This window comes from Oncorhynchus mykiss, chromosome 22, assembly GCF_013265735.2.
Source record: "Oncorhynchus mykiss isolate Arlee chromosome 22, USDA_OmykA_1.1, whole genome shotgun sequence".
Classification (NCBI taxonomy): Eukaryota; Metazoa; Chordata; class Actinopteri; order Salmoniformes; family Salmonidae; genus Oncorhynchus; species Oncorhynchus mykiss.
In genome coordinates, this window is record NC_048586.1 from 47,644,067 (window position 1) to 47,658,037 (window position 13,971).

Below are 13,971 nucleotides of genomic sequence, written 5' to 3' on the forward strand. Positions count from 1 at the left end.
TCCCCTCCCCCATCCTTCTTCCCTAGACAACCCCTCTTCCCTACACCATTCTAGTTTCATAATTTCAACCTATCCCTGACTACTATCAACCTACCATTTTGAAAGTTAACCCCACAAAACAATCGTTATGATTTAGAATCAGGATGCGTCTTGTAATTTCCATAGAAAATGTGCCCTGTTATACAATGTATTTGGCAAATGAGAAATAAATAATTAATTTTCTTTTTAATCTTGTCTTGAAAAAGAGCTGTTATTTAGGGTAACTTGTATATTGGGTGTTGAATCAGTCAATTAAACAGTGAGGAGTATCTGACAGGTGGGATGTGTCAAACGCCTCACAGACCACACCCGATGTAGTACCTTCTCTATGGGGAAATTAATGGGGAAATGAATGGGGAAATGACCACACCCGATGTAGTACCTTCTCTATGGGGAAATGACCACACCCGATGTAGTACCTTCCCTATGGGGAAATGAATGGGGAAATGACCACACCCGATGTAGTACCTTCTCTATGGGGAAATGAATGGGGAAATGACCACACCCGATGTAGTACCTTCTCTATGGGGAACTGACCACACCCGATGTAGTACCTTCTCTATGGGGAAATGACCACACCCGATGTAGTACCTTCTCTATGGGGAAATTAATGGGGAAATGACCACACCCGATGTAGTACCTTCCCTATGGGGAAATGAATGGGGAAATGACCACACCCGATGTAGTACCTTCTCTATGGGGAAATGACCACACCCGATGTAGTGCCTTCTCTATGGGGAAATGACCACACCCGATGTAGTACCTTCTCTATGGGGAAATGAATGGGGAAATGACCACACCCGATGTAGTACCTTCACTATGGGGAAATGAATGGGGAAATGACCACACCCGATGTAGTACCTTCTCTATGGGGAAATGACCACACCCGATGTAGTACCTTCTCTATGGGGAAATGACCACACCCGATGTAGTACCTTCCCTATGGGGAAATGAATGGGGAAATGACCACACCCGATGTAGTACCTTCTCTATGGGGAAATGACCACACCCGATGTAGTACCTTCTCTATGGGGAAATGACCACACCCGATGTAGTACCTTCTCTATGGGGAAAGGAATGGGGAAATGACCACACCCGATGTAGTACCTTCCCTATGGGGAAATGAATGGGGAAATGACCACACCCGATGTAGTACCTTCTCTATGGGGAAATGACCACACCCGATGTAGTACCTTCTCTATGGGGAAATGAATGGGGAAATGACCACACCCGATGTAGTACCTTCTCTATGGGGAAATGACCACACCCGATGTAGTACCTTCCCTATGGGGAAATGAATGGGGAAATGACCACACCCGATCTAGTACCTTCTCTGTGGGGAAATGACCACACCCGATGTAGTACCTCCTCTATGGGGAAATGACCACACCCGATGTAGTACCTCCTCTATGGGGAAATGACCACACCCGATGTAGTACCTTCTCTATGGGGAAATGAATGGGGAAATGAATGGGGAAATGACCACACCCGATATAGTACCTTCTCTATGGGGAAATGAATGGGGAAATGACCACACCCAATGTAGTACCTTCTCTATGGGGAAATGAATGGGGAAATGACCACACCCGATGTAGTACCTTCTCTATGGGGAAATGAATGGGGAAATGACCACACCCGATGTAGTACCTTCTCTATGGGGAAATGAATGGGGAAGAAGGGGTTGGGGGTGGGGAGAATGGGTTTGGGGGGTAGGAGAAGGGGTTGGGGGGTAGGAGTGGGGGGTGGGGAGAAAGGGAGAAGGGGTTGGGGGGTGGGAGAGCGGGTTGGGGGGTGGGGAGAAGGGGGTGGGGGGGTGGGGAGAGGAAAGAGGGGCGGGCAGCAATGTTCCTCATCCAACCTGACAGAGCTGGAGAGGATCTGCAGAGAAGAATGGGAGAAACTCCCCATATACAGGTGTGCCAAGCTTGTAGCATCATACCCAAGAAGACTCGAGGTTGTAATCGCTGTCAAAGGTTCTTCAATAAAGTACTGAGTAAAGGGTCTGAATACTGATGCAACTGTGATGTTTCAGTTTTTTATTAAGAATTAAAATTGCAAAAATGTAATTAAAAAAAACAACCGTATTTGCATTGTCATTATGGGGTATTGTGATATCATTATGGGGTATTGTGATATCATTATGGGGTATTGTGATATCATTATGGGGTATTGTGATATCATTATGGGGTATTGTGATGTCATTATGGGGTATTGTGATGTCATTATGGGGTATTGTGATATCATTATGGGGTATTGTGATGTCATTATGGGGTATTGTGATATCATTATGGGGTATTGTGATGTCATTATGGAGTATTGTGATATCATTATGGGGTATTGTGATATCATTATGGGGTATTGTGAAATCATTATGGAGTATTGTGATATCATTATGGGGTATTGTGATGTCATTATGGAGTATTGTGATATCATTATGGGGTATTGTGATATCATTATGGGGTATTGTGATATCATTATGGGGTATTGTGTGTAGATTGGTGAGAGAAAAAAAAACAATTTAATCAATTTTAGAATAAGGCTGTAACGTAACAAAATGTGGAAAAAGTCCAGGGGTCTGAATAGTTTCTGAATGCCCTGCATATTGTAATATTGTTGTATGGTGGTATTAAACATTTTGTATTGTAGATATGTAGTGGTGTAGTAATGTTATATGATGTACTGTTTTATTTTTCAGTTTTATATGTAATGTAAGTGCCTTATTAATGTGTTTGGACCCCAGGAAGAGTAGCTGCTACCCAATTTAAGTTAAAATGGTTTATATAAGGGTAGGAACGTCCCAAGGATCCCGGAGAGCACTGACTATGCTATCCCACAGCTCAATACCCCAAATTTGTATCTGCGTAGAGAGAGAGAGAGTCAGCCAGTCAGCCTCTCTGTGAGAAGAGGGAGGGACTTCCTTGTTATTTTCATACCAGGGGTTGTTCTTGAATGTGGTGTCATTTGCATTCCTTGCATTTGCAACCATGAAAAACACTTTAAAATGACAAATAGTTATTCATTATACATGTTTTTGTTCATATTGAACTGTTCATCAATGATAAAACATAATGCAAGTCCTTTATACTGCACAACGTTATGTTTAGGCATTTTAAACATACGCAAGAACTTAGAGTAAGCAAATTGGCTTGTTCTAGTACTGATGTGTAGAGTTGAAGTGGCATGTTCTGTGGATTTAGAGAAATCAATATATTATTTTGAATGATAGTGAATAAATGTATTTGATATTGTAAATATCAATAACAACAAAGAAGGCGATTAAAATACCTATTTACTAGCATAGTGTCTGTTCCTCACTTTTATGTCAATGTTGTTACTGCCTTAAATCCCTAATTACAAAGATATACAAGATCCTTGAGCATTTCCTCCAGAGGCAAACTGTTATTGGTGAGGGTTCAATATTAGAGAAAATTCTTAGCTAATCACACCCTTTTAGTATGTCATGTGGTGCCACTTGGTGTTAGTCAATTTAAATGAAGGTAAATAACATTGTGAGCAAAATAATTGATCATATATCATTTTAGTAAATACTTTTTAAAAAGGGTTAATGGACCGAGTTGAACATCTCGTGCCCTTCAAAATGGTACAAATTATGTTAAGTAAGTCAACTGCCATATTAGTTGATTTAGGATGGGAAGATGTACTCAAATACATTTCAATTTAAAAAACGATTCTAAACGATTTTTCCTAAATGCCAGAATGACCCACCAACAGTCTCTCCCGCCAAGCAGACCGCTGTCGCTTCCTGCCGGTCTGTCTGCTTCCCGGTCTATAAAACCCCCACCTCTTCCTTTCTTCTGCAGTTCTGCCTTCTCTTCTGAATCCTCAACGTCAGCCTGTGAAGGAAAAGAAAACCAGACAAAATGGTGAGTACTGACTGCTGATGTAGATAATAAAATAATCTTTATTTCACATGGTATTCGTATTAAAAAAAAAGTATATGATTAGATCAATCTGAAAAGCATGTGGACGATGGATTCTGTACATAAAGACCATGGTCCGAAAAACTATTTGCTACTGCTCTAAAAAAACGACATACTGTGTACTAATCGTACTAGATAGTATTTCTAACGGACTGTTTTAGTCAAAACGAATGCAGTAAGTACATATCCGCTTGGTAGGCTCACCCAACCTAATGCGCAATTGCGTTGATTCCCGCCCTTATGATATTATCAACTGATTAATGCGTTTCCTCTTTTTCATATGGCGATATGAAAAGTGTTATGTATTCAACTGATATAATGATACATGTAATTTAGGTCAAATTATTATTATTATTTATTTTTATTCATCTGTAGTCATACATCAAATGTGGGTTAGATGTCGGTGTTCCAAGTAGGAATAACAATGACCGTCTGTGTAGATGGAACACCTCTTCGCTTCAGGGCAAAGACATTGAATTGCTGATTTTTACATGGGGGGGGGGGGGGTTCTATGCGACATGAGGAGGCACAAAGGAGAACAGGGAGGGGCAGTCTGAGATGGTTGCCATTTTATGTAGCTATCGCTGTTTTACACTGCAATGGGTGGGCAGCTGGCCCGGATGGCGGGAGGAGGGGGGGCAACGAGGCACTCCCTTTTCACCCTGGTTCTCTGCTCTTAAAGATACAGGGTCATGCATGACGATCTGTGGTTAAACGGCAGATAGAGGATTTGCAAGATGGTGGCACGGCAGAATAGCCTAGTCAATCAATTTGCTTAAATGTCCCTTTTGTTAAATGGGTGGCCATACTGAATTCACCGTTCAGTCAAATCCAGGCCTTTCCCATGAGGACATTATATTACCTTCATAGATAGATAGATAGATGCTACATAGATGGAGATTAAAATAAATAAGGACAATAAAAGTGAGATGGTGAAAGCAAGGTTGTCTTTAGCAGTATCTTAAAAATATACGTGTCATGTTAGTTTATACTCTGAAACAGCTTTAAACCTACAATACAAGTGCACATCACTATTTTGATTCAAGTTTCCATGTAGTTGATGTCTTGTACCTTCTCTCTCTTTCAGCGTGAGTGTATTTCCATGCATGTGGGCCAAGCCGGAGTCCAGATGGGTAACGCCTGTTGGGAGCTGTACTGCCTGGAGCATGGGATCCAGCCGGACGGACAGATGCCCAGTGACAAGACTCGTGGAGGTGGAGACGACTCTTTCAACACCTTCTTCAGTGAGACCGGAGCCGGAAAGCATGTCCCCCGTGCCATCTTCGTAGATCTGGAGCCCACTGTCATCGGTAAGAGGAGACTCCTGAAATCCTGGAGATTATGGTTTACAAGCTTTGAATGATTTGATATTCTGTCCCAAGATATTCCTCATATTCAAACTATTAGGATATTCTAAATCTACCTTTGTCTTTCAGATGAGGTGAGGACAGGTATCTATCGTCAGTTGTTCCACCCTGAGCAGCTGATCACTGGTAAAGAAGATGCTGCCAACAACTACGCCCGCGGTCACTACACCATTGGCAAGGAGATCATTGACATTGTGCTGGACAGGACACGCAAACTGGTGAGTCGTCATTCTGAAACAGGCCTCTAACTCGAGTTCTACACAGAACCTTTTTCATTCTAGAAGGTTCTTCAGAAACCTTCTCTATGGAAGAAAGCATTTTAAAATGGTCAAAAAGTTATATCTGGAACATTAAAGGGTTATCTTACAGGGACAAGCCGAAGAACCCTTTATGGTTCTAGGTAGAACATGGAAACAGGTTCTCCATTCTCCTCTCACTGCTATAACATAAGGTAACATCTAACAATGTTATTGTACCATTTCTCCATTCAGGCTGACCAGTGTACAGGTCTCCAGGGGTTCCTCATCTTCCACAGCTTCGGAGGAGGCACCGGTTCTGGTTTCACCTCCCTGCTGATGGAACGTCTGTCTGTCGACTACGGAAAGAAGTCTAAGCTTGAGTTTGCCGTTTACCCAGCTCCTCAGGTGTCCACGGCTGTGGTGGAGCCCTACAACTCCATCCTGACCACTCACACCACCCTGGAGCACTCTGACTGTGCCTTCATGGTGGACAATGAGGCCATCTATGACATCTGCCGTAGGAACCTTGACATTGAGCGTCCCTCATACACCAACCTCAACAGGCTCATTGGTCAGATCGTCTCCTCCATCACTGCCTCCCTGCGTTTCGATGGAGCCCTGAATGTTGATCTGACAGAGTTCCAGACCAACTTGGTGCCCTACCCCCGTATCCACTTCCCACTGGCCACATATGCACCAGTCATCTCCGCTGAGAAGGCCTATCACGAGCAGCTGTCAGTCGCTGACATCACCAACGCCTGCTTTGAGCCGGCCAATCAGATGGTGAAGTGTGACCCTCGTCACGGCAAATACATGGCCTGCTGTCTCCTGTACCGTGGTGACGTTGTTCCCAAAGATGTCAACTCTGCCATCGCTGCCATCAAAACCAAGAGGAGTATCCAGTTTGTGGACTGGTGTCCCACTGGCTTCAAGGTGGGTATCAACTACCAGCCCCCTACGGTGGTTCCTGGAGGAGACCTGGCCAAGGTCCAGAGGGCTGTGTGCATGCTGAGTAACACCACAGCCATCGCCGAGGCCTGGGCCCGTCTGGACCACAAGTTTGACCTGATGTATGCCAAGAGAGCCTTTGTGCACTGGTACGTTGGTGAGGGCATGGAGGAGGGAGAGTTCTCTGAGGCCAGAGAAGACATGGCAGCCCTGGAGAAGGATTATGAAGAGGTGGGCACTGACAGCGTGGGAGAAGAGGATGAGGAGGGAGAGGAATATTAAAAGGCTAAACATGCTTTGCCACCTTACATTCCAACACTGTTGGAGTCCTACACTTAACATGACAGCAACACATTCCCCACTGCAGTGTTAACAGTCTCTGTTACATCTAGTCATGTTGTGTGTATTCTCAATAAACACGCCACGTCTCTTGTCTAGACAAAAAAAAAAAATATAGAATGTGAAACGAGTTTGTTTTTTTTGGCAAATCTGTTGAACTTCTGCAGCAGCCGTTAATGAGTTCACCGTGAGTGAGTAAGTTCTACCAGTCAATGTAGGAGTTGCTTCATGGAACTGACCCCCACCTGTGAAAATATGGTTGTAGCCTACTGAAATAGAAAAAATGACACGATGTGTTTCAGGTAGACGTCACTGCATCCTTTTTAACCAAAGTGATATTTTGATGACAGCTATTGACATTTGGTCGGAATTAAACTTGAATACATTTCTGCCAAACTGGTTAATGCTGATGTTGTGGAAAGTCTTCCACAGGGAGACTCAAATTCAATCTTAAATGAATCTTTATTACCAGCTCAGTGGAGAGGTTCCATCCAACTCAGTGCACCATAGTACACGTCAATCGGGAGCTCTGCCGGGTCAGTCCCGGCAGTTGTCCTAAAAACGGCTATACACACACACACACACAAGTTATATTTGCATAATTCATCATTACCATTTTGTTTCATTAATGTGACCCGACCAACACTGGTTCAAAACATGTGACAGACCGATACCTCACAAGGGTTCTTCTCTCTAAGCTGAGGTCTTGAAACAGATCTTTCATTCTCAAATGATGCCAAATTGCAGTTAATGATAGTGAGGATTTGTTCAGCCAGTCACTTGCATGAACATAGAAATTAGTAAATAGAAAAGCACAAGTATAAAATGTAATTCGCATTCCATCCTCATCACTTGTGTGATAATAATCATTACATTTTAATGTAAACATTTAGATTTTTCTAGGTTGCAAGTTCAAATCCCTGCTATTGACAGCTAATGTAAACACTTCAAACCCAGACACTTCATAACCTTCATTTGACCTTTATTTAACTAGGCAGTTAAGAGCAAATTCTTATTTTCAATGACGGCCTGGGAACAGATTTGTACCTTGTCAGCTCAGGGATTTGAACTTGCAACCTTTCGGTTACTAGTCCAATGCTCTAACCACTAGGCTACCCTGCCACACCTAATCATCACTTGTGTGATAATAATCATTACATTTCAATGTAAACATTTACATTTTTAGCTTCTATATCAAAATATTCGATACTCCTATTAAAGTAAGGGAAATCAACACAGAGAGAGAAAAAAAACAAGACACTTCATAACTTCAAACCCTTCATTCTGGGTTGTATAATCCAAATAGTATGGTAATATTACAATTATAATAAAGGCTATACTTCTATTAATGGGAGTGAGTATTGAGGTGAATAAATGGCTCAATGTTAACCATTGCTTCCATATCTCTTAACACGACTCGGGTTTGAATTGAGCAATGCTCTTCACTAACTGTCCCTGGGACATCAACTTAAGTCACAATAGGAAACCTGGTTTAATAACAATTGTTGTTAAATGAAAACAACTTTCAATCATTACTCATCGTCCGTTTCTACAGGGGGGAAATGGGAGCTCATCCAGAGTTGGCATCTAACTCTCCATCCTCTGGAGGAGCAGAAAACACGATAGCTGCTGAAGATCTTATCAGCCAGAGAGGCACAGATCACCTTACAGCATGTTAATAGCATTTCACAGGGAAGAGAGAGAACACATGTTGTAACAGTTTCACACCGACCTTGATAAGAATAAGATTGGGGCAAGGTTAGCTCAAGCTACAATCTAGTGGCTCTCCTCACATATTAGGGCCTCGCCTTTTCAAATCACAATTATAACTATTGATAACTTATATTTCTAGCATTTTACTTTTCTCATCATGGCCTCCATTTGTTGCAATGACAGATTGGGTATCTCAATACATTCTTAGTCTTAAATTACTATACATTTCGCAGTGTGCAGACCTACACAATCATCCCTACACCTAAATCTCCCTCATCCTTCTGGACTCCTTTGTTCATGTTCTTCTTCAGACAGTGTTTCAGTTCGTCCTTTTTAATGGCACATGTTCGAAGTGGGTGGCCCTTAATAATGTCTCTCACCTGAGCCCCCACTGTCCTTTACAGTCCGCTATGTCTTTGTCCATGAATCCGACCGGTACACCAGCAGCATGAGAGACGTTTGGACTGGGTCTCTCCATGCTCACTCCACATGGACCCCATGTCACACTCCTGAGAGAAAAAGGCAGGTTGCTGGCTCGGACTCAAGTCTCATGGGAGACGTGGTGAAGGACCATACCGAACGCTATTGTTGCCATTCAGCCGGTTAGAGGGGGTGTTGAGGTTCACACTATTCTTGGTCAAATGATCCCTTCCATGCATCTACACACCATCTGTGGTCACCTTCACCATAACCGAGAGAGTAAGAGAGAGAGGACAGACCAGAACAACAGTTTAGTTTAGGGCATATCTTACATTTTCCAAACAAGGTCTGGGCGTACTGCCAAATTGCAGCTACTGATAGTGAGGATTCGTTTAGTCAGTCACTTGCACAAACATAGAAATTGGTTTATAGAAAAGCACAAACGTAGAACACAGAAATTGGTAAATAGAAAAGCACAAGTATAACATTTCCATCACAATGATTACAATTTGAGATGTATCTCCCTTGGGTGGTAGCCTCTCCAGCAGCAAACTTGGTTTGAGATACTCGTATTATTTGCCTATAGTCTCTATACTCTGATGTGAATGGGCTATTTTCTCTTAACATTTCCACCTAGCAAACATCACATACACCAAGCAGTGACACGTTTCAGCTCTAATATTCTCATCTGTAACCAGTAGGTGGCACTGTAACCTAATGTACAGTAGTGGTGCAGAATGTGGAACACTAAGGACTGGCACCATAGATATCTCTACTTGGAAATGACCTGTTTTAGCATGGACATTGCCATTAAAGGCTTCCACCATTTTAAAGTAGTCAGCTGGGTGGAGATTCCTGTGATGTAGTAGCGATCTACCAATGATCAGAGCATTTTCTTCTTCAAATTGGGTTGTAATGTTTTGTAAATGGCTTTAAACTATATTACTGCCATCTACTGGCCACAATAAATAAATGACACAAGATGTGTTTCAGGACTCCAGCACTGCAGGTGGTGGTAAATCGGCAATATTTGCTTGACATTTTTTTTACATACCAAAAAAGAAGAAAACGTACTACTTTAAAATGGTGATGGCCTCAATGGCGCTGCCCGTGCTGTCACAAACATCATAATGGGACAGATACAAAATGGTTGATTTAGTGGTCTCAAAATGGTTGATTTTGTGCTCTCAAAATGGTTAATTTTGTGCTCTCAAAATGGTTGATTTTGTGCTCTCAAAATGGTTGATTTTGTGGTCTCAAAATGGTTAATTTTGTGCTCTCAAAATGGTTAATTTTGTGCTCTCAAAATGGTTGATTTTGTGGTCTCAAAATGTTAGATTTTGTGGTCTCAAAAGGGTTGATTTTTTTGGTCTCAAAGTGGTTGATTTTGTGTTCTCAAAATGGTTGATTTTGTGGTCTCAAAATGGTTGATTTTGTGGTCTCAAAATGGTTGATTTGTGGTCTCAAAACGGTTGATTTTTTGGTCTCAAACCGGCGGGTTTGGTTGATTTTGTGGTCTCAAAATGGTTGATTTTATGGTCTCAAACGGGCGAGTTTACCAACATTCGTCATCAAGAATTTGGAGTTATTCATAATTGCTAAATTTATTGTCAATACATCATTAGAAATTGTTTACCAGAATGCATTTTGGTCAATTTCCCCCTGCGATTCAAATATTGGATCGCGACTGAGGCGACTGGGTCCTGAGGAAAAAACAGTTGCGAACCACTGATTTAACAAACATTCATCTGTAATAAAAGACCTTTCATCTGTAACTCTTAAATTTGTAGTGAACAAAATGATAACACAACACAATGACATTAAAACACAACTCCCATTTATGCAAATAAATATCAATAATGAATCACGGTCAAATGATTAAATTATGCGTATAACTGTACGTTGTTGTAAAATGGATTAGGATGCTACTGCCCAGTAGAATGCAGGATAAATACATATAAATAAACATGTATACATCCCCTCTCTCATGCTCAGCCCCCTCTAGACAGAGATGGCTGGCACCCTGTGAAGGCCTCCCTTCACACTTGGTAACACAGATTTTTTTGGAGGGGGGGGAAACTGTCTTTATAGAAGTTCCTGTAAAAAAAAAAATGTAGTCTCTTCATACCATTCAGCTGTCTATGACTTCATGAGAGAAAGAGCAGGGAGAAGGAGTGACTAGTGTTGTTTGTATCGTTTAAAACAATAGGTTCATTGTCATCTGTCAATTTGTTTACTTTTTATTAAGACCCCCATTTCTAGTTTCTTAATTTCAAGCTGTCCGTGACGACTGTAAGCCTACCATTTGAAGATTACACCACTAAACTAATTTTGGTTGTGATTTTGGTTGTGATTTTGGTTGTGATTTTGGTTATGATTTTGGTTATGATTTTGGTTATGATTTTGGTTGTGATTTTGGTTTTGATTTTGATTATGATTTTGGTTATGATTTTGGTTGTGATTTTGGTTGTGATTTTGGTTATGATTTTGGTTGTGATTTTGGTTATGATTTTGGTAATGATTTTGGTTGTGATTTTGGTTATGATTTTGGTAATGATTTTGGTTATGATTTTGGTTGTGATTTAGGTTATGATTTTGGTTATGATTTTGGTTATGATTTTGGTTGTGATTTTGGTTATGATTTTGGTAATGATTTTGGTTATGATTTTGGTTGTGATTTAGGTTATGATTTTGGTTGTGATTTTGGTTGTGATTTAGGTTGTGATTTTGGTTATGATTTTGGTTGTGATTTTGGTAATGATTTTGGTTATGATTTTGGTTGTGATTTTGGTTGTGATTTTGGTTATGATTTTGGTTGTCATTTTTGTTATGATTTTGGTTATGATTTCGAATCAGGACTCCCATCAGCATCTTGTAGATAACAGAGAAATGTGCTGTTATCATAACGTGTCTTTTATACAATGTAATTGGTCGAATGAGAAAAATAAATAATACATTATTTTATTTTTGTATTTTCTTGAAAGTGAGCTGTTATTTAGGATAACTTGTATATTGGGTGTTTTATTTCACCTTATTTAACCAGGTAGGCTAGTTGAGAATAAGTTTTAATTTGCAACTGCGACCTGGCCATGATAAAGCGTAGCAATTCGACACATAGAACAACACAGAGTTACACATGGAATAAACCAAACATACAGTCAATAATACAGTAGAACAAAAGAAAACAAAGTCTATATACAGTGAGTGCAAATGAGGTAAGTTAAGGAAATAAATAGGCCATGGTGGTGAAGTAATTACAACATAGCAATTAAACACTGGAATGGTAGATCGGCAGAAGATGAATATGCAGGTAGAGATACTGGGATGCAAAGGAGCAACATAAATAAATAAATACTAAAATGTACTAAAATACTAATACTAAAATAATAAAATGTGGAGGAGATAGGTAGATGGGCTGTTTACAGATGGGCTATGTACAGGTGCAGTGCAGTAAGTTGCTCTGACAGCTGGTGCTTAAAGATAGTGAGGGAGATGTGAGTCTCCAGCTTCAGAGATTTTTGCAATTCGTTCCAGTCATGGGCAGCAGAGAACTGGAAGGAAAGACGACCAAAGGAGGAATTGGCTTTGGGGGTGACCAGTGAGATATACCTGCTGGAGCGTGTGCTACGAGTGGGTGCTGCTATGGTGACCAGTGAGCTGAGATAAGGCGGGGCTTTACCTAGCAGAGACTTGTAGATAACCTGTAGCCAGTGGGTTTGGCGACGAGTATGAAGCGAGGGCCAGCCAACGAGAGCGTACAGGTCGCAATGGTGGGTAGAGTATGGGGCTTTGGTGACAAAACGGATGGCACTGTGATAGATTGCATCCAGTTTGTTGAGTAGAGTGTTGGAGGCCATTTTATAGATGACAGCTCAAATTGTTTGGGTACAGACTTAGATAGTAATACAGAACTCTGCAGGCTATCTTTGCAGTAGATTGCAACACCGCCCCCTTTAGCAGTTCTATCTTGGCGGAAAATGTTATAGTTAGCGATGGAGATTTCAGGGTTTTTGGTGGTTTTCCTAAGCCAGGATTCAGACACGGCTAAGACATCTGGGTAGGCAGAGTGTGCTAAAGCAGTGAGTAAAACAAACTTAGGGAGTAGGCTTCTAATGTTAACATGCATGAAACCAAGGCTTTTACGTTTTACGTTTTTATTTCACCTTTATTTAACCAGGTAGGCAAGTTGAGAACAAGTTCTCATTTACAATTGCGACCTGGCCAAGATAAAGCAAAGCAGTTCGACACATACAACGACACAGAGTTACACATGGAGTAAAACAAACATACAGTCAATAATACAGTATAAACAAGTCTAAATACGATGTGAGCAAATGAGGTGAGATAAGGGACAAAAAAAAGGCCATGGAGGCAAAGTAAATACAATATAGCAAGTAAAACACTGGAATGGTAGATTTGCAATGGAAGAATGTGCAAAGTAGAAATACAAATAATGGGGTTCAAAGTAGCAAAATAAATAAATTAATTAAATACAGTAGGGAAAGAGGTTTGGGCTAAATTATAGGTGGGCTATGTACAGGTGCAGTAATCTGTGAGCTGCTCTGACAGTTGGTGCTTAAAGCTAGTGAGGGAGATAAGTGTTTCCAGTTTCAGAGATTTTTGTAGTTCGTTCCAGTCATTGGCAGCAGAGAACTGGAAGGAGAGGCGGCCAAAGAAAGAATTGGTTTTGGGGGTGTCCAGAGAGATATACCTGCTGGAGCGCGTGCTACAGGTGGGTGATGCTATGGTGACCAGCGAGCTGAGATAAGGGGGGACTTTACCTAGCAGGGTCTTGTAGATGACATGGAGCCAGTGGGTTTGGCGACGAGTATGAAGCGAGGGCCAGCCAACGAGAGCGTACAGGTCGCAATGGTGGGTAGTATATGGGGCTTTGGTGACAAAACGGATTGCACTGTGATAGACTGCATCCAATTTGTTGAGTAGGGTATTGGAGACTATTTTGTA

General features: G+C 41.3%; 1 protein-coding gene across 1 annotated transcript; it reads left to right on the forward strand.

Annotated features, from left to right (window-relative positions):
* Window positions 1-3,858: 3,858 nt before the first annotated feature.
* On the forward strand, window positions 3,859-6,996 carry LOC110501960 (tubulin alpha chain). Its single transcript, XM_021579838.2, has 4 exons — window positions 3,859-3,923; window positions 5,068-5,290; window positions 5,417-5,565; window positions 5,839-6,996. The coding sequence occupies exons 1-4, from the start codon at window positions 3,921-3,923 to the stop codon at window positions 6,814-6,816; spliced, it is 1,353 nt and encodes a 450-aa protein (XP_021435513.2). The 5' UTR covers window positions 3,859-3,920; the 3' UTR covers window positions 6,817-6,996.
* The last annotated feature ends 6,975 nt before the right edge of the window (window positions 6,997-13,971 follow it).